General features: G+C 41.1%; 1 protein-coding gene across 1 annotated transcript in view; it reads right to left on the minus strand.

Annotated features, from left to right (window-relative positions):
• The window catches only part of LOC106491608 (BEN domain-containing protein 5), a 608,958-nt gene that overhangs the window by 98,875 nt on the left and 483,619 nt on the right, over positions 1-26,464 (minus strand). The window contains exon 6 of the mRNA XM_067301224.1: positions 863-902. Within this exon, the coding sequence (XP_067157325.1) occupies positions 863-902 (40 nt within the window). The remainder of the gene's footprint in view (positions 1-862; positions 903-26,464) is intronic.

Here is a 26,464-nt window from a genome sequence, read left to right on the forward strand (position 1 = left end):
CAGCTGAAAAACTGAAAAAGTCAACCAAAAGGTAGCACCATTCCGCAGAGTGAACATCTGAAGCTGGTAAGCAACCAATTTCTGCAACAGTGAAAAGAAGTGAAAAGAAATGTATGAAATGAATGAATGAAATGAATGAAAAAAATAAAAAGAAACTGAGCCAGAAACCAAACAGCAATAAATTAAAAGCCACCCAGCCTTCGGAACGGAGATCAAAGAGAAGCACCATTCAAACAATCTGCACTTCAGTCGCAGTACTGAGACCTTTGCAACTCGCTGTGCCAGAGTCCAATGCTTTCACAACCGGTGACCAGAAACTCGGTGCAACACATTTTGGTTTATATCTCCTCAATAGACAAATAACAAAAGCCTTTACGAAGAAGACTGTTTAAAGCATTTTACTTTCACCTAATTTCTTTCTGACTCTCTTTGAGGTTCTCCAGAACTCAACCCGTACATCCCAACTCCCACCGCATGCGCTGAGTGCCACCCTTCCCTTGCTCCCTTAACTGTTTCGGCTTGCCACCGAAGAGAGTCAAACTTACATTTCTGTGATACTTGAACACACACTGTGAATTCTAGGGCATCTGCCCTGCAGACATACCGCTAACTGTAACCCCAGGAGGCTTAAAGAAATATCAGCACTCAAATTCATAGAGTAAAGGTCTGAAGAGGCAGCTCTGTGAACGGATAACTGCCCGGGGCTTTGCCAAGCACAATATAGCTGTCACTTGTTATTATGTGAAAGATTTTCTGGGGAACAGTGTTTTTCATTTTGCATGTCAGAGACAGGGAAAAAACACATTTAGACAACCATCTCTTTAAGAAAAGAGAAGAGAGCCGTGCGGCGGAGCTCACTTACCAGGGCTGGTTATTGTCAGGAGGTCAAGCTGCCGTTTCTGCTGAAAAACAAATTATGAAAAGAATTGTTAAAAGGGGACTAATTTTAGTGGGTCAGCTTAGACCTGCAAAGTAAGTGTTCTGACATTTATAGCAGAATTAATTACCAGTTACATGGCTCTCAGTAACTCTTTTGGATGGGATCCACATGTACTTTATGAGGGAGAAAAAAAAAATTTAGCCCAGTCCTTTTAACGTGTTTTTATTTGCACTTATAAAGTGTTCCTATTTTTTTCTTGGAACTTATACTTGAAATGGATAGCTAGAAGCATGGATGGATGGGGATATTTATAAAAGTAATTTCTGATTCCACAGGGAAGGAGACAAGGAACCAAGACAAGAAGCTCCAAGTTCTTTATTCATATCAATCACTGACTCATAGTCTGCATTTGATCAAACACAATTATATTGCCTTGGGGTGAACTTTTCAAAGCCATGTAAGGGGATCTAGACAAAGTCAAGACTGACAAAAGGAAACTTCTTTTCATGCGGAGCGCAGTCAGCCCGTGGTACTCTGCCACCAGATATCCCTCACGCCAAAAGCTCGCCAGACCTGATCAATGCTGGGTATTTGTACAGACAGCAAAATATAGGGAGTTATAATGGCAAATATTAAGTTTAAGCACAAGAGTGGCTTCTGGAAGGGCTATAAACCTTCACAAGGTAAGCCAACCTATAGTTAGAGAAGGTTAGGACAATTTTTTGCCTGGAAGCAAGTTATCCCACCAACACCTTGGTGGTGGAGGGCTGCAGGTGAGGTTCAGTTCCCCCTGTAATACATGTTCTTAGTCTAGGTAGACCTGCCCCACCTCTACCCCTTGGTGGCTTGTCACTGAAATCCATGTGTTCCTTGACCATTATCATCCTTTTCAACCTTTCTGTAGGCCACGAGAGCTTTCCACCACCAATAGGGCTTTCTCCATCTCGCAGACATACTGATACTGCCTACTCTTTCAAGCACTCTCTAACTCCTGTCTTCTCCCTAAAACTCTCTTTGCCCAACATTAGCATGTCTAGCTGGCATTGCAGATTATACTGTCCACTTTAATTTCTCTCTCCTAATCTGCTCAATAATGTCTGTGTTACTTTCATTTATTGTCAGCCCTATTGATCTTTTTCTAATCTAATTCTCATCATTGCATTCACTGTATTCCCTGGGTGACAGCTGAAAGTCCTTGCGGAGGAAACATTGACTTGGTATTCCTTACAGTGAATGCTCTTCCTTAGAAATTATAACTGATAAAACCCCTTTCCAAACCCATTATTTCTCTATAAGTAAAGCAACACAGGCTGAAGTCTGTGGACACAGTTCATCATCCACTGAATTTACCAGAGCTATATGTCCAACAGTGAATGTGGCCTACTGGGATGACAGAGCGGGGTGTCAGGGCAAAAAACACCTTTTTTGAAACTTTCTGGTCTTCAGTACCTTAACTCATGTACAATGCAAATAATTTTTGTGAGAAACCTCATTCCTGTCTGATTTCATGGTTATTCCTTGTTCTTGAACCTCTGACAAGTCATTTTGAGTACGACGTTAGCAGTGTGCTGAATCATATTTGCTTTATTATAAAATACTAAGGCCAGCATACACCTAGCCTTTAGCCAGGTGTGCCAGGTTAATGGTAAAAGGGAGCAGAAGACCCTGTGTCACTTCCACAAGAGCCAGGCATAAACGCTGTCCCTACCCTCATAGGGTTGCCCACCCCAGACTCCTTTCCCAGGGAGAGAGAAAGCAAAGAAAGCAAAATAGCCTGAGCAAAGCACTCTCCTCCCCAGTAGAAGCCACGTGAAGAAACTGCTCCTAATGAGTTAAGTTTTATATTGATACCGTGCCTTAGTCCTCATCCACGCGTACAAAGCTACAAAATGTCAGGGCTTAGCACCCACTGGGCCAAAAGCTTTGCTTATGTTTCTCAGCACAACTGGAACTCCAAGGGCTGCGTATCTAATGAGCAGCTAAGGTAAAAAATATATACATCCAAAATCTATGCTCCTTGAAAGCTGCTCTTTTGGGAAAAAAGATGGAATATAAATATCCTGCGTCATAGAAGGCAGCAAACTGTAGGGTGTTGGAATAGATGGAAAGACATATAGCCCAACTGGGCCCCAATGCTGACTTAAGTTTATTAACTGGTGCTAGAATAAACATTAAATAAAAACATAGATAGTTTAACTTGATACTGGAAGAAAAGCACATAACATAAAGGGAAATAAAATGAAATGAAATTGTTATAGGCCAGATGTACAGCCTGTAATTTTTTCTGCATTTGGCTACTGTCTTCAAACTGGCCTTGAAAAAACAAACTAATTCCAGATCCTGGAAATCTTTGTGCATGTGTTAAACTTCAAGCACAGGTTATTTCTCTGACTTCAAGTGGATCAGCACTGATCTTTGGCATCTAACACCTAACTGCTGCAAGAGATTTGAAATGCCACCACATCCTTGGCACTGGCTCCACCCAAATTCACCCGGCTGGAAGAGGACGGTCACTGCCCAACTGGGGCAGTGACAGAGCAAAGCTTCCTCTGCTCTGACCTTCAACAGACCTTGAGGCGGTTCCTGTAATTTAGCTCTGCAAGGGAAGTGTTTGAATACTCACCCGAACCCGGGGAGGAGGACACAGCAAAGTGCATTCGAGAATCATGCACTGAAGCATGCAGAAACGCACTAATTATACATTCTGAATTTCCAGAAATTCAGCCCTGCTCTCAGATCTCAGAGGCCAGCTCTCTGCAGTTTCCAGGGCTCAGCTGGATGCAAGCAGGCTAGTAACTACAGGGAATTTTTTTTTAACATACAGGCACACTTAGGAGTAGTTATAAAAGCAGCAGAATTTGAATTTGAAAAGAGAGACATTACAAGTGTCACAAAGATTAATAAAATAATTGCATCAGAAGTATCATGGCTGTGGGGCTTTATATATTCTCTTCTCCCTTCAGCGCCGAAAGATGCAAATTGCAGCTGTTGCCCCCCTCCAGCATGATCACCCTCTCCCTGTTTTGACAGATTTCTTGAAAGACTCATCTCCACAAGATGTCTGGCTTTTTTGTTCTGCCTTTAGTAATTTTCCACTCCTCAAACACCTGCCCCTGCAGAAATGCTTGGGACCGTCTCAGTCTTCAGGCAACCTACTGTCCCAAGAATTCCCACCCGATCACTGAAATGTGATGACTATCACCCCTGGTCTGGGGAGAGGTGACAGTTTCCCGTATCAGTAACACTGGATTCCAGCTACATTGGCAAAAAGGCATGCCATGCTAAACATTAAAATGATTTCCACAGCGTCAACCACAACGTAGAAGCAGCAAACCAAGATTCCCTGTATCATCACAGTATCTCCACCGCTATAATCTCATCCTACCCTTAAGGGGCAGCAGCCTCATTTTCACTTTGCTGGCTATGTGAAGGCCCAAAGGCAAACAGAGGCCATCGGTGATTCGTACCAGCTTCCCACCGCGTGCATTTTTCTATCGCTGGTGCTATCCAGAGACACAGTCCCTACAGTGCATTAGGGCTCCACAGCAAACCTGCAGTGGATCATGTTCGCTTCCACAGAATTAACACGATCTTTAATTAATGCAATAAGCACTGATGAGTAATAAATCATATTAAAATACAAGGAAGGCAAATTTTTAATAAATTAAGCATTGATTCATTTAATAAATATTAATCTATTAAGCATCAAGAATTCATTACATTTTAGAAAACCAGTTGAAAAGCCTAGCTAAAGACTAAATGTGCAGAATGGTCCCTGTTCACCCATAATACTCACTTATTTTTAACTAGTTCCTTAATTTATCAAGTTAAACAACTTGCCTAAAACCAAGTCTGGAAGATTATTCAATTGCTGTATGCAATTTTTTTGACACAGATTCTAACTCATCTCTCAGGTTGTTTCCTAAATTTCTCCTAGTAACTCTCTCTCTGAGCAACCCCCTTCTCTTCCTTGATACTGATGACCTTTAAAATAATTACTGATTGGTGTCATTTAATTTTCATTACCTCAAGTAACTCAGGGAGAGTTGCAAAACTAGAAAAAAATATGTTGGGGGGGTGTAAATTAACTCATTCATTTAAGTTTAGCTTATCTACAAGATGTTCTTTCACACTTTGCTCTCTGCAGAGTTCCTCCAACCTTTTATATAGATGTGGGATGTGCTGCACTTGCTTTGACTCTTATCTACAGATTAGCAAAAGAGAAGGAAAGAAAGCCAGATGCTAAGATGCCCCACGAGACTGATATGGAGCTGTTTCTGTAGCAACCGATGATTTTCTTCTCATGTAAGAATGAGCCTAGTCATATCTAATTCTGAATGTATCTGGGCCTCACTTGCCAGCCAAAGCTGTGTCAAGTATAAAGTCAATATAGCCAAAAAGAGTGATAAAAAAAAGCAATTATAAAGTCATCTTCCTCCTCCTACACTCCTTCTCCAGCCAGGATCCAAAAGGTGTCCTTCCCCCCGCCTTCTGCCCCGGCACCGCGTCCGCAAGCCCCTGGCGTCACGCAGAGACGCGGGGCAGAGCCGGCGGTGGCAGCTGGTCACCTGCGCGCCCGCAGAGCCCGGCTCGCGGGGACCCTCCGGCGACCGCCCACGCGCCCACCCCGCAGGCAACCGGGTGTTCGGGCAGCGTCACTCTGGCCCACAAAGGGCTCTAAAACCGCCTCGCTCCGAGCCACCCCGTAAAACTCTTCAAGTCCAGAGCTGGGAGCAGCTTAAGCGTCCAAAGGCCTGTGCTGGGTTTGTGCCACGGCGCTGCCTCCCCGCTGCCGGCAGTGCTTCCCGCGGAGCCGCCGGGAAGGCTGCCCTGCTCACTAGCCGTCCCCCCATCGCACGCCCGCAAGGTGAGGACTGACTCGTCGGCAGCCTGGGATGCTGCTCTCTCCCCACGAGCATTTTATCCTGCCCAGTCTCTCCTACTGATCTCCCCCATCTAATTTTAATGCAGTTGGAACAGGGGTCTCTCCCTATCACCTACTGTGCAATTCAGAGAGTTTAAAATTGAAATCAAATGCATGATTTCCCTCCCTCCCCCCGGAAGCTTTGCAACAACTTGTGGCAAATTTTGCCCCTTCCTTTTAACTTCTAAATTAGCACTCCTCTTTTATAAACGGACTGGTTGAGTTGACACAAGAGTAATTGAAACCAGCACATCTACTCACAAAACAAAGCTGGCTACGTACTGAAGTGTCTGCCGAGCTGAATTCCACATTTCTATGGCCTTCATTAGTCCCACGCACAGCAGTATCAATGCCTTTGCAGGCTATCATCTAACACTGTATCATGACAGAACCCAAAAATTCAGACAAAGGATCAGATTGATCCCAGCTAAGCGACTCGGCACAGTGCGGACAGCACAACGCTGCTGCCCACAAGGAGCACCGTAAGCCTCCTCTGTTTTGCGCAGGGAGGGATTTACAGAAGAAGGAAGGGATGAGGGAGAAGGTGCTGGGAGGGAGAAGATAAAAAAGCCTCTATCCCACCCGTTCGCTTTGCCGGGTGATGGGTGAGAAGCTGTGCACCTCGGTGCGCTCTGCTCATGTGCAAAAGACGCTTCTGTGAGAGAGGAGTGTAAACCCTTTTTAATTTATATTTAAAGAAAATCTTCCTCAGCTAAATATTGCCTCATACACATAATTATCTCTGGCAGAAGAGAAATGCAATTTTCATATGTAGCAAATCATAATGATATTGCTTCATGCACTAATGGAAGACCTTCAAAATTGAGCTGACAAGTGGTAAAGGACCCTTTGAAGGGGAGAATGGACTAAGCGACACTTAATAAAAGCCAAGAAACACTACTACTTGCATTTCCAATATAGTTTCTTGTAATACGGGGGCTTAGACACCACAAAACTTCAGCACAATGACATGTCATGAAGATGAAGATGTAAATATCCAACACATTTTACTTGACGTGGTGCTGAATGAAGATGAATGCTGAGAGTCCCTGGATCTTTTCCAGCCCTACTTTTGTTTCACAAGATGCTGGGAAACAAAATAGTTGAGCATCAGAGGCGGGCTGAGGTAGTGATGCTCTGTAGCCTGGCAGCATCAAAAGTAGAATTTAGCCCCCTTTTCTCTACCACAGACAAGGTGAGTGAGGAAGCTGCCGCCTTCCTGTGTGGGGAGAAAAGGCCAACAAGACGCATGAGAAATGCAGAGGGGAAGGGAGTTAGCTAAGCACGTGATTTTTGTGTTGCAGAATTTAAAATGGACCCAGTCTTGGGATTTACAAATTGTTTTGTGATTCCTTCTGGTGGTTTGTAGTGGCAAAGGTTATTGGACAGTTTAATCTAAGAAATATTTAGGATTAATCAAAAAGCTAATACATTTTCTAATGAAAGCCTAGGTATAGTGTTAGAAAAGAGTAAATATAATTAGGTGCGCATTTCACATCTGTTTATTTTCTCAAATGCAAGTTTCTTTGCTTGTACACTCCCTCCATTCAGAGTGCATCACTCATCTCCAAAGAGAGAATCTCAATTTTAGTGATGACCTCAATAAGCTACTAATTCAAATCCAGTTAAAATGGATAATCTGATGATTTAAGGCCTTTTTTTTAAAATCATGTTATGATGCCAAGCAATAATCTTTTCTTTCCATCCTGAAATCACAGGCTTTTGTTCATATAATGAAGCAAGATCTCACATTTTCCACTTCCTCTGTTATTAGCTGCTACCGTTTCATGGTATCATGATAAAACGAAGCCGTCAGCTTGTTGACACTTGACTGGGATCTCAGTAAATTGCATCTGCTGTAGCCTATGCCGTGGAATCAATTATTGATAATATAGGTGTGGGGGAACATTTATAAAGTCGTTTGGGATATGTTATCACTCACACTAAGAGCCATAATGAGCATTTTAAACCATTTTAACAGTGACCTCTACAGACATTTGATCTTTGCAATATTTGGTAATTCGATTCTGGTTTAGAATCAAAACCGAGTCCAAATGATAAAAGACAGTGCGGATCCATTAAGCGACTTTGCTCATCCTTCCAGTTCACATATTCTGCTACTTCATATCTGACACCTGCATGTTTCCTTCACAAAGTCTATGTACAAAGAACAGTTGCTACTTGCTTTTTTTTCAGAAATGCTACCAAATGAGTAGCTAAAACATTTCCTCCCCCCTTTAAATATTTATCTCAAGAACACAACACTCATGCATAATGTATTATTTATTACAAAGCTCCTCCCTAGTTCTTAAAGTCTCATTGTGCTAAAAGCCTATTTAGGAAGAACATTAATACAATGAAAGCTATGGAAAAACTGAAAAACCATGCAAGGTATCTTCGGGGCGCTGTAAGCACATACTCTCTATACTTATGGCAGGCGCTTTCTGTAGTAAACGGCAGTCACAGAGCAGCTGGTGGGCAGATGACTGCTAAAAGCAGTAGATCTCTGCCCAAAGCAACAGCCACGGGAGGCCAAGCACACAGACCAGCCATGCAATGAAGTCCATTTGCAATGTGCACAGTCAGTCTTACTGGACACACAAGCTCACAATCTGTTCCACATATTCTTGAGTGACATCTACTGGTGCTTTATCTATAAGTTGCCTTGTTTACATATAGAGCACTCATAAAGATAGTATCCAAATTCGTACTGAACCACTTGGACCCCCCCCCCCCAAAAAAAATCCATCAGTTCATGTTCACTATAAATATTTGCAACCACAACAAAAAGTCCTTAAGACTCTCTTATCTCTGGAAGGAAGGAGAGGAGGAACAAAGAGCTTTGGAATGAACTGATCCTTAACTTCACCACTGAGAGTTAGGAGGACAGAAAGCCTCTTAGGATTTCTGTGCTTCTGCTTCTCCATCTGTAAAACAATAAGCGTCCTTATCCACTTCAGGGAGGACATAAAGATAGCTTCAGCGTAACATCATGGTTTAATAAGATGCTCTGCTATAGTATACTATGCATATATAGTGCACACGATCGGGGTGTGCATAAGAGGGCATGCTTGATTAGCTAATAATGCACTCTGGTTTTCACACAAGATAACATACGGCAAGGAAACCCCATTACTTCATTGTACCAAAACCGGCCAACTTGACTCAGAGCTCCCAATTTCATAGGCTTGTATCTTCCCAGTTAATTCAAACCTGAAACACCGAGACAAATTCATACTCTAAAGTCACCCTGCAGCCAGAGTATATGAGCACACAGACTCCTATTTCTCAGGATAAAGGCTGGGAAAAAAGAACGGATGATATAGCCATCACCTAATACCTCGTCCGTGCTCTGCTCTGCTCTCCCCCAAAAGCGTTGGGCCTACAGGAAGCGAAGGAAGAGGAAAAGGCCAATTTCTCCATGGTCAGGGTAGCCTGATCCTACATCCAGGTTTCAGTCAAGCCTCTTTGCAGCTCCACTAACATAAAGGTCGCACCCGTTTTAAATGAAGCACACTTATAAATACTGCAAGGGTTCGTGATCCAGTCATTCCACATTTGCTCTCAGCATTTTAAAGGGTTTGTTTTGGTAACAAAACACCATGCAGGTTTTTCATAGTTGGGTGTATTATTATGTAAATTGCACAGGCCTGGTTATAATCCTGTGCTTGTGACATCAATTACTTAATGCCTATAGAGATTACTGTAATGCCACAAACAGAGGATTACGTCTTAAAGTACACAGTAAGCAGCAGGAGCTAATAAACTCGTCTCTTTAAATTTTATTTATTTTGAAAAAAAGAGTAAGCAAGGGCAGGAAAAACTATACAGACCCCACACAGTGCCATTAAAAACAAAAATCTATATCGGATGCAGATAGCTTCTAAGGCATTGCACAACTATTCTTTAGTCGCGAATTTCTGTCTTACATTAAGTATTACTAAGGAAAAGGAGAGGCATTTGGGCAGAAAAAAGGGACAGATTAGTGAAAGTAATTATGAACTTTGAGAGTCCACCATTTGTTGGGGAGGTAAGGGACAGTGTTCAATGAATGTTTAATTAGAAACAAAGCATATCTGCCTATACCAGTAATAGGATATCGACTAACTAGCCACTGTTTATAGGTTGTTTTAGATAACAGACAAGACAGATTAACCCCAACATATACAATTTTAAAACTAAACCTGCAGTTGCAGGCAGACTGTGATCACATGCTAAAGGAGGCAGAAATCAAGAGGTTCAAGTCCATGCTTGCCCATCTGGACCATGAGCTTCAGCTTCAGCTGCTTTCATCCCAGCTGAGCGCTCTGACCAGCAGGTTATTTCTGCCAATCCTTCTTTTGCTAGGTATAAATAAATAAATACTTATTGAAGCTGGGACTTAAGCCCCAGCTCCAACATCCTACATGAGTAACCCAACCATCAGCTTGTAGCATTTGTCCTGCTCTCTCCATGCAATTAATACTTAATTCTACAAAATGGCATGGTTCTCAAATAGCTGGCATAGGTGGTGAGACCACCGACATGGGTTCAATGAAAATACCAACCATTTTGAAAAAAAAAAAAAATCTATGAAAAGAGAAAAAACAAAACCAGAACTCTGAGGGAGTCATTGGGAGGGACAGTAGGGGGACGAGTTTTCTGCAACATGAGACATTTTCACTAGAAGATTCACTCTTTTAAAGAAGTTTGATACTCTCTGGTTGGGGAGCAGCTCTCGTTGGCGCTCCGTTTGGCTCTCGTTCTGCATTAGCATTCTGATCAGGACCACGGCTTAACTGGAAAACAAAGCTCTGAATTACAGCACTGACAGGATCCACTTCCTAATACACCTGGGTCCAGTCAAAGGAAATGCATCTTTGATAAACTTTTAAGGAACAGGACTCCTGTGGTTTTACACCATAAGGAGAGCAATACAAATGGAAGGAAGAAAAAGACATATAAAAGATGCAGTGCAAGAGTAGAATTGCTTTGGAATATAAAATCTCCCCAAACTGATTGCATTTTCATGCATAAAACCTATGAATTATGTGTAAAAAAGGCCCTATGATCTAGCAGCAGCATAGAAATAAACATGAGACAAGACAACTTCTCTCGGTTGCCATTTTCTCTGATTCCCCAGAGCCTCTCTCCCTCCCTCCTTCCCCCTCCAAGAGCTCCCTGCCTCGGCTTCTGATTTTGTGTGAATTATCTGATTGTGTTTGTTATCTTAGGACTTATTTTCTGCTAACGTATCAGAGTTTGCCAGAGATGCAGGTGAGATGTGGGAGAACACAGCACAGGAATTTCCAGATCGCAGCTTTACTGGTTGATGGTATTCTGCAAACACTCAAAATATATTCCCTTTCAGCTCAAAGATGACTACGTTAAAAGGCAACTGAGTGACTCATATTCAGTGGTAGTGCATGCCATTTTATTTAGAAGAAAGCCTCAACAGTACATTGCATTTCTGGTATCTCCCATTCAAATATCTCAGAAACTTAACAAACATTCAGCAGAGCATTCTTCAGCTCTAAAAGCAATCCGAACTTTTGCCTGTAAGCCCTGAATAGCTGGGCTTTCTGTATAACACAAAGCAGAGTAAATATTGGGAGAACTTTATATATGGAAAATGTTGTACAAGAGATCTACAGTCTATATCATCTCCAAGAACTGATCCTTCTTCAGTCATTTCTTCCAAGTGAACCATCACCATTACGCCCCAAAATTAATAGTCATCTCACACCTACAGCTCCAAGCTCCAAGGATTCAAAAGGAAAAGAATGAATTTAGTCTTTTTTGAAAGTTTTTTTTGCAGTTGCAACAACTAAATTTTTAAATAAATGCACACACACAATCACACACCGACACATGCAAACACTCATCTACATATATGCAGGTATGTATGTCCCTAGGTGTGTCTATACACTCTTGTGTTGTACAGAGCAAAGTAAACGTTTAGAAAACTGCATACACGTTACAGTTGAGGAATCGATATAAGCTATGTGATGTAGATACTGAAGAAAAAACTGGGAAATGCTCAAAGTTATCACACCCCTTGTTGCCCATGTAAACATTGCCCCTGTGGACCAAGCCAGCACTGTGTCACTAACAGAAACATGGCAGAATACATGTTTCCTAGTTAAGGAAGCATCGCTTTGAGGAACCAAAGGAAATCAGCACGAGGGGAGTCAATGAAACCGATTTCCAATACACCAGGCTGGAGGATTTCAGTTTCTAATCTTCACCTCTAAATTCACAGGCCCTCCACTTCAGTCACATTCCCTTTCCCTCTGCCCTTCCCTCTTCCTTCATTTCATCCATTCAGCTGAAGTGCTATAGCTCATTTTCATCCGCATTTTCAAGCTACTAATATTATTGCAATGCAAATCAATGGATTGGAAACATCCAATTCCAAAGACGTGCACAACTGATGGACAAAATCAGTATTTTTTCTTTTGCAGCAAGGGGGCAGCTAACTCCATCCCTCCAAGTCCTGCTGCTGCTGTCGAGGCAGCGTTACAGGCAGAGACTCACGCTGCAACTGGGGACCGACAGGAGGAAGGGCAGAGACAACTGTGTTTCCACATTTTAGTTTAGGAAGATTACTTTGCCTGACAACCTTTCCCTGCATACTGTGTAAAGTTCCTAGTTTATTGTATATAAGTCAAGACAACATGATCAAAATAATAGTGAAAAGTTAAATTAGAATCTAGTATGCATGAACAAATACATACATTTATATGTCCCACTACTATAGTATCATCTTATTTCAAGCTTTTCATCTAATTTCAGTTTGGGTCTGTTTCCTTTCACAATCCACAGCAATGAGTTAGTTTTCCTAGTGCTAAAAAAAAAAATCTTTTTCAAACCAGGCTGCTGCTTGTCAAATTCACTTAACGAACGGTTTAGAAGATTCCACTTGCCAGTCTTATAAAAACTGCATATTTAATTGCTGACAGTGAAAGCACTGTCTAGAGAGGTCAAATGGAGGCAATGAGGGCGAGCTATCCCAGGGGTAAAAGAAGAACAATCTCACTTTCCAAATAGACCCAACAGTTTCTCATTTGTAATTTCAAAAGCAATTTGTTGGTAGTTTTCTACTGCATATGCTCAGATCATTGCTAAAGCCCTATATCTGAACATACTGAATCACAGTACTTGGAGCAAGGTCCGCTCCGGTTGCCACCTCCATGAGAATTCCCAGAGATGTTCCCCACGCAGCGCTGAGACTCCCGACAGCCCTTACAGGGTCACGCTGCCTTGGTACAGTACCTAGCATCAGTCCGTTTTAATCCATAGGTGGCCACCCTAGGATCGTGAGTAAAAACAAAAAAATGGAGGGTACTGGTGACCAGGTGTCATCCAGCTTTAGACATCCAGATTTGAACATTTTGGTGTCACTTTTGAAATTTGGCATGTTAGCCCAAACCTGTCTCCTGGGTGCTTTAAACCATGAAAACCATTCCAGAGGCATTTTTATTTATGGCTGTTGAAGATAGCTGTTGTCATATTAATACTATATTCAAAGGGAAAATAAAAGTTTGGTTCACCAAAATTACTGAGTTAGCTTACCCAAGGGCAGTCTTGAATGGAGAGCTGCTTAAAAGAACGAGGCCGCCCATATATATTACTGTTTCGTTCCTCTCTTTAATCAGGTGTCAAGTTATTCTGATTAATAAAATAGAGAATAGCGTTTGTCCTGTACAGTGAACAGAGATAAGAGGTCTAAAATCCTCTTTTCAGCGGCCTAGTTGCTAACTGTTTCCAATTATCACTTTTTACAGTTGCTCTATAGGCAATTCATTAGGGACCTCCTATCTGATACATACCTAACGGTTAAAAACACAGAACAAATGCTTATGAAAAATCTGCATCGAGACTAACAAATATGAGCCTGTTTTGGAAAGCACACAAAGCACCCCACTATTTCAGTTGTTCAAGACGGGTCATTTCCGCCAGCAAGACAGCAAGACCCTCTTCAAAGTGACCAGAAGCGCTGCTCAGCGCCTTCTGTGGACTGGAGAAGGGACCCAAATGCCGCATTGATCAGTTTTTATACCAAAACTCTACGGATTTTGCTTCACAATGTGCCTTTGCTTCAGGGTTCAGCCCCAGCTCAGCTCTTCTCGCCGAGGCAGTTACTAAAGGCAAACAACGTCTCGCAGAATCGCAGCTTTGAAAGACAAAAGTGGAGATTTACTCATGTATACGTAACAAACATTTAACTGAGAAAGTAGTAAATACATATACCAGGAATCTACTGCTAAGCAGTTTTTCTCTAGGTTAAACAGAAAATATGTTTATCTGGATAACTTCAAATGGGGCTGCTTACTTATGATTTGTGAGTCATTCTGAAACCTCAACTTCTCAGAAAATACAATTCCGCATTCAAACCATTTTCACTGCTGGTATTTAGTCTTTACTTATTAGAAGAAATCCAAGACATCCGATCCAATGCAGTCCAAACATTCATTGAATATTAGCCTTAAAAATTTAATTCTCTGGACATTAACAGCTGCAAAGTTTGCGGATTGATGTTTGGAAAAGCATTTTGTTTCCCCAAAGAGTGCATATTTCGTAGTTAGCAAAACAGCGCTGGTGTGTCAAGAGTAACTCATGAGGAAGTACAGTCCATCATTTCAAAGCAATTTCACAGTTGCAGGAAAAGTGAACAAAGTTTCCATAGGTGAACATATGAGGAAAATTTATCCTTGTTCTTTCCCTGAACTCTATTATGTCAGACAGCTATATTTCAGGATTTTTTTTTAAAAGACCAACACAAATGTAAATGTTCCAATTTATAGTGGTAAAATTAGGTGTCAGATTCACTCCTGTTCCCAGTGAGTTTAAATTTTTCTTTTGGGCACCGAAGGCAGACAAGGTTTTTTCTTTTGAAATGTAGCTTGACTGCAGGCCTGCGGGTTGCGAATTGGGAGCCGAGCCGTGGGTCAGCGCAGCAGCTGCCGCGCTCGCAAGTCCCAGCCTCTGCACAGGCCACCAGGCATCAGGAGATGGCCAGATTATGCTTCATGGGTTACTCTGGAAGATAGGTCTCTCTATGGCCTTAGTCATGGCATGAGATACCTACCCATGCTCAGTCACAAATGTAAAAAGAATGAGAGCTCAAGCCATTTTATATCCCTGAAATAAATAGATAATACAGTTCAGGCACTGTAACAGAATTAGCGTTTGCAAAAGGAGCTTGTTAAAGAAGTTCTCCAGCCCAGTCCCCCTAAGATTCCTTAGTCCCACAGGACTAAGTAAAATCATTGGGGATTACTCTTAAAAGGTTTCTTGGGAAAAAAAGATGGTTTAGAGACAACCTTGGGGCAGAAAAGGCGCTCTGCATACCAAGAGCTGGGAAAGCATTTTCTGCAGAAGGGGCATCAGAGAAGAAAGTGTTAAGAGAAGAACTGAAGATGAAAAGGTGCCATTAGGAGGGTGAATTCAGAGGAGATTGCACAGAAATATGATGAAACTTTTCTTAAAAACAAATAAACAAATAAACCAGCTTGCCTGGCCCTCTGATCAGCAAAGAAATCAGAACTGTCAGCTTTCATCCACCTTCTACAATAAACCTAGACTCCAAAAAATGGGTAAGTTTTGATTCAAGACACACAAAGCTAATTTTTACTGGCCATGACTTTCCCTAATTAGGTGTTTTGAGCTCTGAGGAGCATTACATTTTCTAGGTTGGGGAGTGTTTTAGTATTGCTACTGTGTCAACTCTGAATTATGCACAGATTTTTAAATATGGAACTATTCCTCTACTTATGATGACAGGCACATTCACATCATATAAAATTGGGAATGGGGAGAACTAAACAAAGCCAGTGAGTTCTGAATTGATCACCTAAAACATCTGCTGTATTGCTTAGGAATTGCAGCACATATGGTATATAGAGGCATCCAATATTTGGAGGCACACTACCTATGCAGAACATCTATAAAATGTCAGAAACACCCATTTTGGCCATTTCAGTCTTAACTCTGAATTTTCTTCTTTTAAATAAAATGCACAGAATTATTTTAGGGTTGATTTTTCTTTTTATCTCGTACTTTGATTGCAACTGACTTAGCTCTTGCCCTAAGTCTCCCGTATGTTTCTGCAGAGCACTGAGAATACTAATAGCACTCAAAAAAGACAACAAGAACATAATGGAAAAGAGGAAGAAAAGTTATCATCTAAATGTGATCTTTCCTGTCTTAGCCAATCTACTCCTTGCATATACTCTGAATCGTATTGCTATTATGATACAATAATCACATAGCAATCTTCATACAATACCTATTAACAGCGAATCATCAATATGTGCTTCTAAACTGGATTTTGCTCTGATGCAACAGTTCTGCTATATAAAGCTCCAGTCTTGCCAAGAGCTATGACTATAAAGTGACTTTTTCAAGAACAGCTGACCTATGAGTGAATTAGGCACCCAGTTGCCTTTTAAGTGCTAACGTATTTTTGAGGATCTGGTCCAAGGCATCAAAGTCCTTCTAAAACAAGTCATGGCAGAGCTTCTGAATTTACATTTAAAATATTAAGGCAAAAGATTTCAAATGATCAAATGGAAGAAGTTTTTTAAATCCCACTGCCCCGTTACTGGCTTTGAACTCCCATGAAGTTAAGCTATTTTATAAGTTTGGCTTTGATTTTCGGGAGATAAGAAATGCCAGCCTGCCATAGCCACTCACACTACTTCCCAATGGAAAAGAGAGCTACAGCGCAAAACTAAAGAAAATACCAATTGGAATATTTGAGTCATAGAGTAATAGAGACCATTAGGTTGAAAAGAAACTCTTCAAAAGGTAACTACTAGTCTAGGGAACAGTACAGGTTCAGAGAAGATGGCAGAGATCAGCTAAAACACCTGTAATTTCTCTTGGCCAGAATTTCCTTTAGCCAGTTCCAGCTCAGAAAGTGGTAAGGGTGAACTATGAATCAACACTTACCGAGTGTCTTCAGTAAACTTATTATTTGTGGCAGTCTCTTCTGGAAAAGAACCATGACAAAGGCTTCCCCCCAAAGATAAGCAGGAATAGAAGTGCCTCCATTTTCTCACTGCTTTGAACCTAATCCAGTGGTACTAAAATCAGCGAAAGGCTGCATAATTTTCAAAGTCCCTCCAACATTCATTGAAGGACTCTATACAAGCGATCACAAATCAGACCAGCACTAATTTACCTTTACAGCGCCAGACAAACTGGTCATCCTACTCACCCTTCTCAAACACTGTCTTTCTGAAAAAAACAATTCTGGGATGACTAAGAGTTGAACTGGATACCACAAATACACAAGGTTTTGCTACTGACTGCTCACATAAACAGAAGGCAGCACAGGACCCAAATTAGATAATAACCATAAAAGACAAAATCATGTATTTTTTAAAATGAGCTCAGTACCCAACCAGTGTCCAATATGGCAGGATTGTTATTTCTAGCACTGAAAGGCTAAAATATGTTTTTTAATGAAATTACATCATGTGCTCAATACTATCAGCCAGGTTTATAACTCTGAAAATGAAAAGCTTACTTCATTTCCCTGTTATCTGAGGTCATCGTAAACCCAAAGAGGGCTATGTATCGGAAAACTCACAGTTCACGTTGTCTGGGCCACAAGCTTCCTTTTTTGTAAACCAAAGAGGCCATAAGTTTTGTAAGAAAAGCACGCTCTCCTAAATTCAGAATTTTTTTAAGAGCAGATGACAGAAGCAATAACGTGGCTAAGAGCATCTATAATTCTGTGAGGGCTCCCTCTTTTGGCAACAAAAATAAGCTTCACAGATCATCATCATAAAGCTTGTCACAGAGGTTCTTTGCTTTCTGGACTGCAAACCTCAACATCAATAACACAGACTGGCCTTATTTTATTTTATTTTATTTAAGGAAGAACTCATCTTCACAAAAGTCTTTGTTTACTGATATAGAGCGGGCTGCTGCTCTTGCATTTCGGTGTGACTTATACTATTTTTTGTTTCTGCAGAGACCTTGGGGCAAGAGGAACAACTCAAATCTCCGAATTTCCCCAAGAGTTTGCTGTGGGCTGATTTACAGAACTGGCCAAAAGTGGCCAGAAACAGAGGCAACTTGAAATAGGCTGGAATAAAAATCACAGGATTAGTCAAGAAAATAGGTCACAGAGGACTGGTCAAAGCACAAGCGTGGAGAGTGTTTTTTCACTGTCAGCCCCTTAGGAAGCATGCCAGAAAGTACAGAGGGTCCCCAAGAAATTTCCCTTTAAGACATAGACCAGTTTAGATTTTGCAGCTCTTCCATGGAAGCTCAGGGTTAGAGTTAAGCCATCAGATGGAAAAGCGCTGAGGAAATTGTTTCACTATTGGGGTTGCTGCTATAAAATCTTGTGCCTGGACCTAGGGTTTCTAAGAGATGCTGATCAGCTGGCAAGCAGTGCTGCCCTGAATGCTGATTGCATTAGCAAACTCACTACACAGAGCATCTCAGCTGATGCGAGGGCTGGGATTTGCAAGGGAAACATTTTCACCTGGGTTGCTGTTGCTGAGTATCTCACAAAAATGAAGTTTGGGGCCAATATGCTGACCCTACAAGCTATTCAAGGCAAGCTCCTTAGTACTTACCAGTATAAAAACCTATTAATATTAATTTGCCTAGGATAGGAAAGAGTGACAGGCTTTGGTTTACTTGTTCCTTTTACTTCCTTGTAATTTACACCAACTGATATTCGGAAGCTCCGACTCTATACCATGGGAGCTTTTTGGCAGTTTTTGTTAAGGGTTATTGAAATTTAAAAGTTCATTATGTTACAATTCTCTCATCTAGGCCTCAAAGGCTTTTGCATTACTGCTGTCCTGTGGGGAAGCTAAGCAAGGGGGTACCGGTTACGTGAACTCAGGCAGAGCTCTTTATAAACGTTATAGGCATTATGGGGTCTTTCAATTTAACCACCCTGTCTGCAAAAGGCAGATTATTCTGGATTTATATACATAAAGAGAATATCACGCTAACTTTTTATTAAAAATTAAAATCTTTTGAGTCACAACAGAAATCAATATACCACAATTTGACTGAAGTAGAATGATGATCCTGTGGTTAAGTAATTGAAATGGGAATTGAGTAATCTGTCATTCTCCCTGCTTTGGGCAAGTTAGCTCTAGATGTCTTAAGCACTGCACTGTAGGCTCCTAAAAGAGTTAGACATCATGTTTTCAAAAGCAATTCATGCAAGTAATACAGTGTTTTAGGTACATACCTAAACACAAGTCTGATTTTTCCATTTTGCGGATCCTGAAAGTCTGGCCTTTTTTAGCATCTCAGACTGAGAAATAAGACACTTAAAAGAGCTGATCACTTTTGAAGATACTGACGTTAGCAGCCACATCAGTAAGAATTAAAGGCATGTCCACATGATCAGATACAGTCCAGACAAGTGAGTGTTGCCCACCTCCGAGCTGGCAGGTGAGACCCAACTGTGGTTGTAAAATCATTCAGAAGAGTTAGCGTGGGAGGTAATTACTAGCATATCTACAAAATTTGCAGAAAAGAGCTGAACTGAGTCCTTCCAGCTTAGAGCAACAGTAGACCTCTCTGCATCTGACTTTATAAAAAAAATTCACAAAAGAAACCTCCTTAGAAGTATGACACCTTAAATCACTTTTGAATATGAGACTAAACTTCCTAAATTACCTTTCTATTGCTCTGCACAGAGTTGTAGAGATCAAGCTCTGAATTTAAGAGCTCTTCTGAAAACTCCCCCCCTCAGCTCAGCAAAACGGACATTACCCTTCCTTTCTTTCGTTCTTTTCCTGTGTCAGTGGTATAAGTTTGTTCCATGGGGGGTAACGTGTTGCAGAGTTGAGACCTCAGACCGCAAGTTTGCTGTGTTGAGACTGTCCTTTGCTGTAGGTATCTACATAATTACATATACGATGGTTCATTTATCCTGGAGCCTAATAAGGGGTGAGGTGGTGAGAGATGGGTAACCGCTATGTTCTAACGAATAGGACAACACAACTGGGACAAGATGGATGCTGAAGACAGGCGAATCATGATGCAATTCTATATTTAAATATATCTATGCAAACAATAAAGGTAAAATCTGTTCAAGCCACATAAATTCCAGAGTCTCCAGGACTGATACTTCTTTCCATGCTGTGCCATCGGTGTCTTTTTCGCATCCCTCTGCAGCAGCTTAGGAAGAGAAGTATTTGCCTTCATTTTGAATGTGCCTGCCTTTTGTCACAACCTTAATTTCACTGAATTGCTGAGTTTTGTATCTTTCTAAAATGCACCATTCAAGCTTCCAGCAGACATGCAGATTAGCCTTATCCTAAAGCACCTCATTTCTATTTATCCCGGGATAATTAGTCACATAAATTAGAAGTCATTACTAAAGGCTACAAAACCCTTTAGCAAAAGCTTGTTGACAGGCTAAACATGCTTAAAGTACTTTTAAGTTCTGGGGGTGGGAAGAGAGGGATATATAGGGGGTATGGGAAGAAATATCAACACAGTAAGAAGTAAATTCTGACACAGAAATGAGGCTGCATTAATCTGTATTCATTCCCAAAGAAGGATTTACACTATTGTATGCTGCCACAGTGATATATAACAGAGGACATTTAAAATGCCAAGCCATAAAAGTGTATTATTTTCTTCATTACGTTTTCTTTGAACGCTGTGATCTTCCCATTTTACACTATAAGTTTGATTCATCATTACTTTCCAGTAAGAAACTGCCACATTTGATTGTGGAAAGAAGAATTCTTATCTAATTGCAATTTGTAAGCACAGGATTTAGTGTATTGTTGCCTGAGAAATGGAACTGTCTAAATTATTTTCCCTGAAACTAACATCCTCAACAAATAAAAGCAACATATGATAGCTGGGCATAATTAAAGAAGAATGACACCTACTGTTACACGAATAAAGAAAATGTGTTGATGACATGAAAGGGAAAAAATGTGATTTCCCTGCAGTTTTGGTGAAACACAAAAGCATCACATTTTAGTTCTTTAACACATTTGTTCAATGAATTGGAAAAAAAGCAATCCCCTCCTCCAAACCAGCCTGTAATGTACAGTTATTTCTGCGCAGTAAGAGCAATGCCTGTCAGACATTTTGGATTTACTGTGCACGCACAGCAGCCACGTCTGAGCTTCCGGACACCCAACAGCCTGCTCAGAGCAATGGCACAGCAATGAGAAAGCAGCCACGAAAATCCGGGCACGCAGAAATCCTCTCTTAAAGGATCCTATTTACAGTGTGGATGTCAGTAACCGTTGTGATCTTTTAAGGTGTGTCGATATGTTATACAACCAGTTCTCAACTTTCTGCTTCCTCAGACCTGCTCTTTTTCTCTTCCTACTTTTTTACTTCTCCTCTCTGCTCTGTCACATATGCTTATCTGTTCCATTCCCCAATATCAAACAACCGATATAAAAGCACTGTTAACAAAACGTCATATTCTGTTATCATTTGGCATTTTACCATCCAAAGCTTAGACTATTTGTCATCTTTCCCTTTGTTTCAGCGCTGTCCCATTCCTCCCTCTCCCCCAGCATTCACATAGTCATTACGGATGCAATGATAAACTAGTTTTCAGCTCCATGGGGTGTGAATGGGGTTATGTAAATCACCTATCTATAGCAATACTTGATAACAAATATGCAGTGATAGCAAGCAGAGAGGTATTCTTCCCCGTTCTCAACAGCGTAAGAACGGTATAATTCGTAACATGCTGGTGGAAACGTACTGGCATAAGCAAGTTTTCCAGCCCACTCTGAGATCCGTTCTGCTGCAGCTGATCTCCTGTTGATAGGTACTCCAAAAAGTTTAAAACTAGATTGGATATTTCTACCCAATTTGGCAGTGCTGCTTTGCAGAGAAGATATATTCGGAGAATAATGTTACAGAGAAATATATCTAGAGTATCACTAGATATTACAGAAGGACTATCTTTTACTATCTATTATAATTATCTATTACTTGTAAGCAAATATGTATCACAGTGATGAGAAACGCTATACATCCCTAAAAAGAAAAAATTATCTAATGATGTTTTTTTCATTGCTTACAAACGTCTGATCTCAAGTATCACGTCTCAAAATAGAGATCATCACTCCAACTAGGAGCACAGTAATTATGAATGGGTTTGCAAGACCAACAGAACTTCAATTGGGCATGCTAGTATTCAAGGTCATAACGCAACAACAACGGGGTCTAGCAGCCATATGAGGGGACACAATCAAAGACAGTTTAAGAGCCGCTAGTCTTTGCTTGAGACACAAGAAGCATTCTACATGAGTCACCTTCTTAGCCACCTGCAAACTCTGCATATCAATAAATCCTCAAAATAGCAAAAGCATGGTGGGGGGGCATGCGCGTATCTCTCTTGTGGAGCAGGATCTCCAGCTGACAAGGATAAATAAATAATGAAAATCATTCCTTGCAAGAGTAGAATATGTTTATCAAACATCCAGGAACTGAACTGAGTGTTTGTAACCTGTGAACACTGGCTGCATATGAATTCCAGGGATTAATGTGATAACAGCCACCCTGAAATTAGTGCCCATTTTACCAGCATCACAGATAAAACCTCACATTTTACTGGGCAAGCAATTCAATATTTCACTGGGCAAGCAATTGTTCTCTGCATCACTAACCACCATTAGGACAAACCCCAGAATTAAGGCAGGAGAATTTTGCTCTGTACCATACATGATTATCACATAACATCCCAGAAGCAGAGCTATAAAACCAATTTGGATACTGTGTGCCAACCACTCAACCGGCAGGCTCTAGCTGGACCAGGGAGCTTCTCTGTCAGTCGACACTAAAAGCAGCTCTCAAAAGCTCCTCTGTAGCTGGCATCATTGCCTGGAGGCAGAAGTACCTTTTGACCACCTCTGTATATGAAAACGGGCCAATTGGATTAGAAAACACTTACTGACATTAAGCTTCCATTAGATGATCTCCCAAGGACTGTTTCAACCTCAATGATTCTATGAAATATTCTTTTATGTCAATAAACACAAAGAGATCTGATCAAATATTGATTTCCAGCACTCCTCTTCCTGCGGCAGCCTTTTTTCTCCATGTAACACTGTGATTTAGTCAAACTGCAGCAAGTGACAGTGAGGATGAGGGATGTTTTCCACTACTGGGCCAGTGCCCTCTCTCTTTTGAAGCCTCAGGGGGATCTCTACAGATTCAAGAGGAACAAAACATACGGCTTTGGAGAAAGCTCTTTCTTAGGACTGCTAATACGGCTTTGGGTTTGTGAGGTTTCTCTTGGCCTATTTAAGGGAGGAATTTTGCACTATTTGAGTGGCATTAGCAGCCTGGATGTCCCCTTCAGCGTCTTTATAGCCAGTTCCATGGGTAAATCCTGCCTAACCCCCTCATAAATTGCTTTTCCCTTCCTTTCACCCTCTTATCCTTTCCCTCCTACACATCAGAGAAGATTGCAAGGTGACAGCAGGGTGAAATTCCCCTCGTCTCTAGGAATTCCTCAAGGGCAAGAGAGGCTGATATGTCTCGTTCGCTTTGCTAGAAGTACGGTATCTAAACCTCATCTGAATTGGTAAGAAAGGAGAATATCTCTGCAGCTGCAAAAGACAAACACACATTTCTATTCCAAAGACTTGCAGCTTAAAAGAAAGGCTGGGATAAGACCTGATAAAAACTCAGAAGGATGAAGTGTCAGCCACCTACATAGCTATGATTAGACTCTCCCCGGTGGAGAGGACGTACGGGAAGATATGGCCACTCCACACGAGCAGCGGAGGATACCACAAGCAGAGAGGATCTCCTCTGCTCATGCAAGAATCCCTTTTCCATGGGGAAACCTGTATTCCACCATTACCCTAGGTGTAGGATAATGCACTGAACATTAAAACTTCTTTATTGAGAGTATTATCCACCTGACTGTTCCCCAAGTCCACGTGTCCCTGCTGCCTCCTTCCTGGGACCTTCCTTGTCTGCTAGAAAGGCTCCTCAACTACACTGACTAAGCAATGTTTGCAGGGAGAGTTGAGGAGAACCCTTCAATATAACCAGTATAAGCAAGTAAGTCCAGAGGTAAAGCCAGTTATTTGATGGTTTCTTTTCTGTTTTGGGGGGTATTCTTGTAGTTACAAGTATGTAATGACTGGATGCTGGATGCTGCACCAGTAGTGCCTGAACAGATCAAAACAGCATAGGCTATCTGATGCCTTGTCCTGTGGATACCCCTGTGGGGCTAGGGATTTGTTAGGCTAATTTTGATACATGGTATAAAGAATAAGATTTGATTTTTTTTTTCTATTACTGTAGTAAGTCTTACTTGGTTGGGGAAGATTCTACTGAATTCCTGTAAAAAAATCAGAATGTGACCTTACAGAGCAATAAAGAGAGCATCATTTATATATTTTTCCCTTTCCTCTAAAAATCTCCCAACTTATGACGACAACAGTGTTAGTGCAGGGCACATCATGATCATTTTGGTAGTACAGAAGAAAAAGGAAAACGCTCCCACTCCTCTCCCCTCTTCCGAAGCATCTTTCTAGGAACACCAGTGAGTTCTTTTGATACAATTTTTTCATTGCTTTCCAATATTTGACCAGATATTTTTCCTTGACTGCAGAACATATTTTCAGTCCGAAATAATTTTTAACTACTTTATAAAAGTGTCCTAAAGTAAAAGGAATTGTAAACACTGTGCTTTTATGATGTTGAATCCCATTCCAGACTTTAATGGAGCTACTGCTGTGAAATCATAAATCAGCATGGTCAAAAAAAATCAATCATAATATCCCACACTGATAAGGGAGGTACAGTTTCTAGTCTATCATATAACTTTAATGTATGTTAGGCAAGAAGTATTAAAAATGACTTAGAGACACTGACAGGGTTCAAAACCAGGTAGAGTAGGGAAAAACAATTTGTTATTACCTAGCAAGCAACGAAACTCAGGGCCTCTTCTCTGAATTTCTACGCATCCACAAATGCAAACTGAAGTCAGTTGAGTACTGCAGCTGTTCTGCACTTCTGAAAGTCAGCTGCCCATTTTTAATGGAGAATGGCAATATACCTTGTGGGGATACAGTGCAATTTAAACTATTATGAAGACAAAATACTAAGCACCACTTCTTGCAGAACACACCATTTCATCAGGGCATTTTTAATCAGCATGCCTCCGAGAGAACCGAGCTCAGCTCCACAATATTTAATGTCAATGGCTGCTGGTTAGCAGGGGTGGCAATTCTGCTTAGTGGGGACATCTTCCAGTGATTTAGCAGTGATTAGTGCTTCTCAGTCTCCTGCTGTCACTGCTTCTTTCTCTAACAATAGTTGCTTGCTTTCCTCTGCCCTTCTGCGTGGTGAAAACTGCTTCTAGTGCTTCTCCAGCATCCGCCTCGCCCTGAGCTCATCCTCGTTCCCTAATGACCGCTTCGGTCCCCCAGGCTTTGCACAGGGCCCTACTGCACGATCAGCCACGCTGTGCCTGGCCCAGCAGGCAGCAGCGCACCACGGCAGGCGACTTGAGACCCCTCCTCAGTGAATTCGGCCCCTAATTCCTCCTCCCTGAGCCTGTTCAGGGGCAGGAAAACATTTTGCTGCAAGTTTTCAGTTCCCTGAGCAGCAGCACCTTCTGAGAAAGGGAACCTTGTGTGACCTACTTAATCAGTTCAACAGAGGTCTCGGGAGAGACTGACCAATTAAGAAATACAACAGCTATTTGTTAATTTTTGTTTGGTCCTTTTCCTTGGGCCAGAATTATTCTTTTGTATATTCAGACTTTTGTGCACTCACACATGAAATACCAGTAAAAAGAACCCCACCTTTGATGCACAAGAATTACAGGTATTTGCTGCAGTACACCTTAGGTCAGCCTATTACGTCAGAAGTAGATGATACCATGTCTAAAATATCAGAGCTCCGTTATCAGTTTTGCCATAAACTTCTTGTGTAATCTTCAGCAAAGTGCAGTCTTCGTTTCCCATCTACAGAAATCAACTTCACACTAAAGCTGCTGTGCTGTGTGTGTATGTGTCTCTCTCCATATATAACATCTAGCTGCTTCTAGACATTATACGGTTTCCTTTATAAATATCATGACAATAATTGATAGTGGTATATTTTTAGGTATTTTAAAGTAGAGATGATTCCACAACAATTACTGGCTTTCTTTCCTAACAGCCAGAAAACTTTAAAAGTCTTTGATCAATAATTGTATACCTGGCATCCACTTCTCTTACAGGAATTTGAAATGCATTGGTATTCAAATGGCATCCATAAAATGATCATATATGAACACTTTTTAAAATGCAGGGAGGAAAAGAGTATACCAAGCTGCAGTGTAATTTAATATTGCAGAGACCCCAGCCTATGAACCCAAGACAATAAGGACTCCATAACAATGGAAGTCTACAGTGTACATAGAGTTTTGATATCAGACTTTATTTTTTAATCAGAGAATGAATTTTATCAATGTTGGTCTAAAGTAACCTTGGGCATTGTTAAGATGGCTAAAGGGGGAAAGAGCCTGGATAAAATAATTGCTTCTAAATCTCCAAGAAGAAATTGCATTTGATCCCAAGTACACATGGAATATATTACCACCAGGCTATTTTTAAAATACTCACTCAAAGAGCTTGAACAGTAAGAATTTTCTTAGGCATAAAATGGAAAAAAAAGACTATTTTTAATAAATCTTTCGT

Source organism: Apteryx mantelli, chromosome 8 (genome assembly GCF_036417845.1).
Source record: "Apteryx mantelli isolate bAptMan1 chromosome 8, bAptMan1.hap1, whole genome shotgun sequence".
In the NCBI taxonomy this organism is placed as follows: Eukaryota; Metazoa; Chordata; class Aves; order Apterygiformes; family Apterygidae; genus Apteryx; species Apteryx mantelli.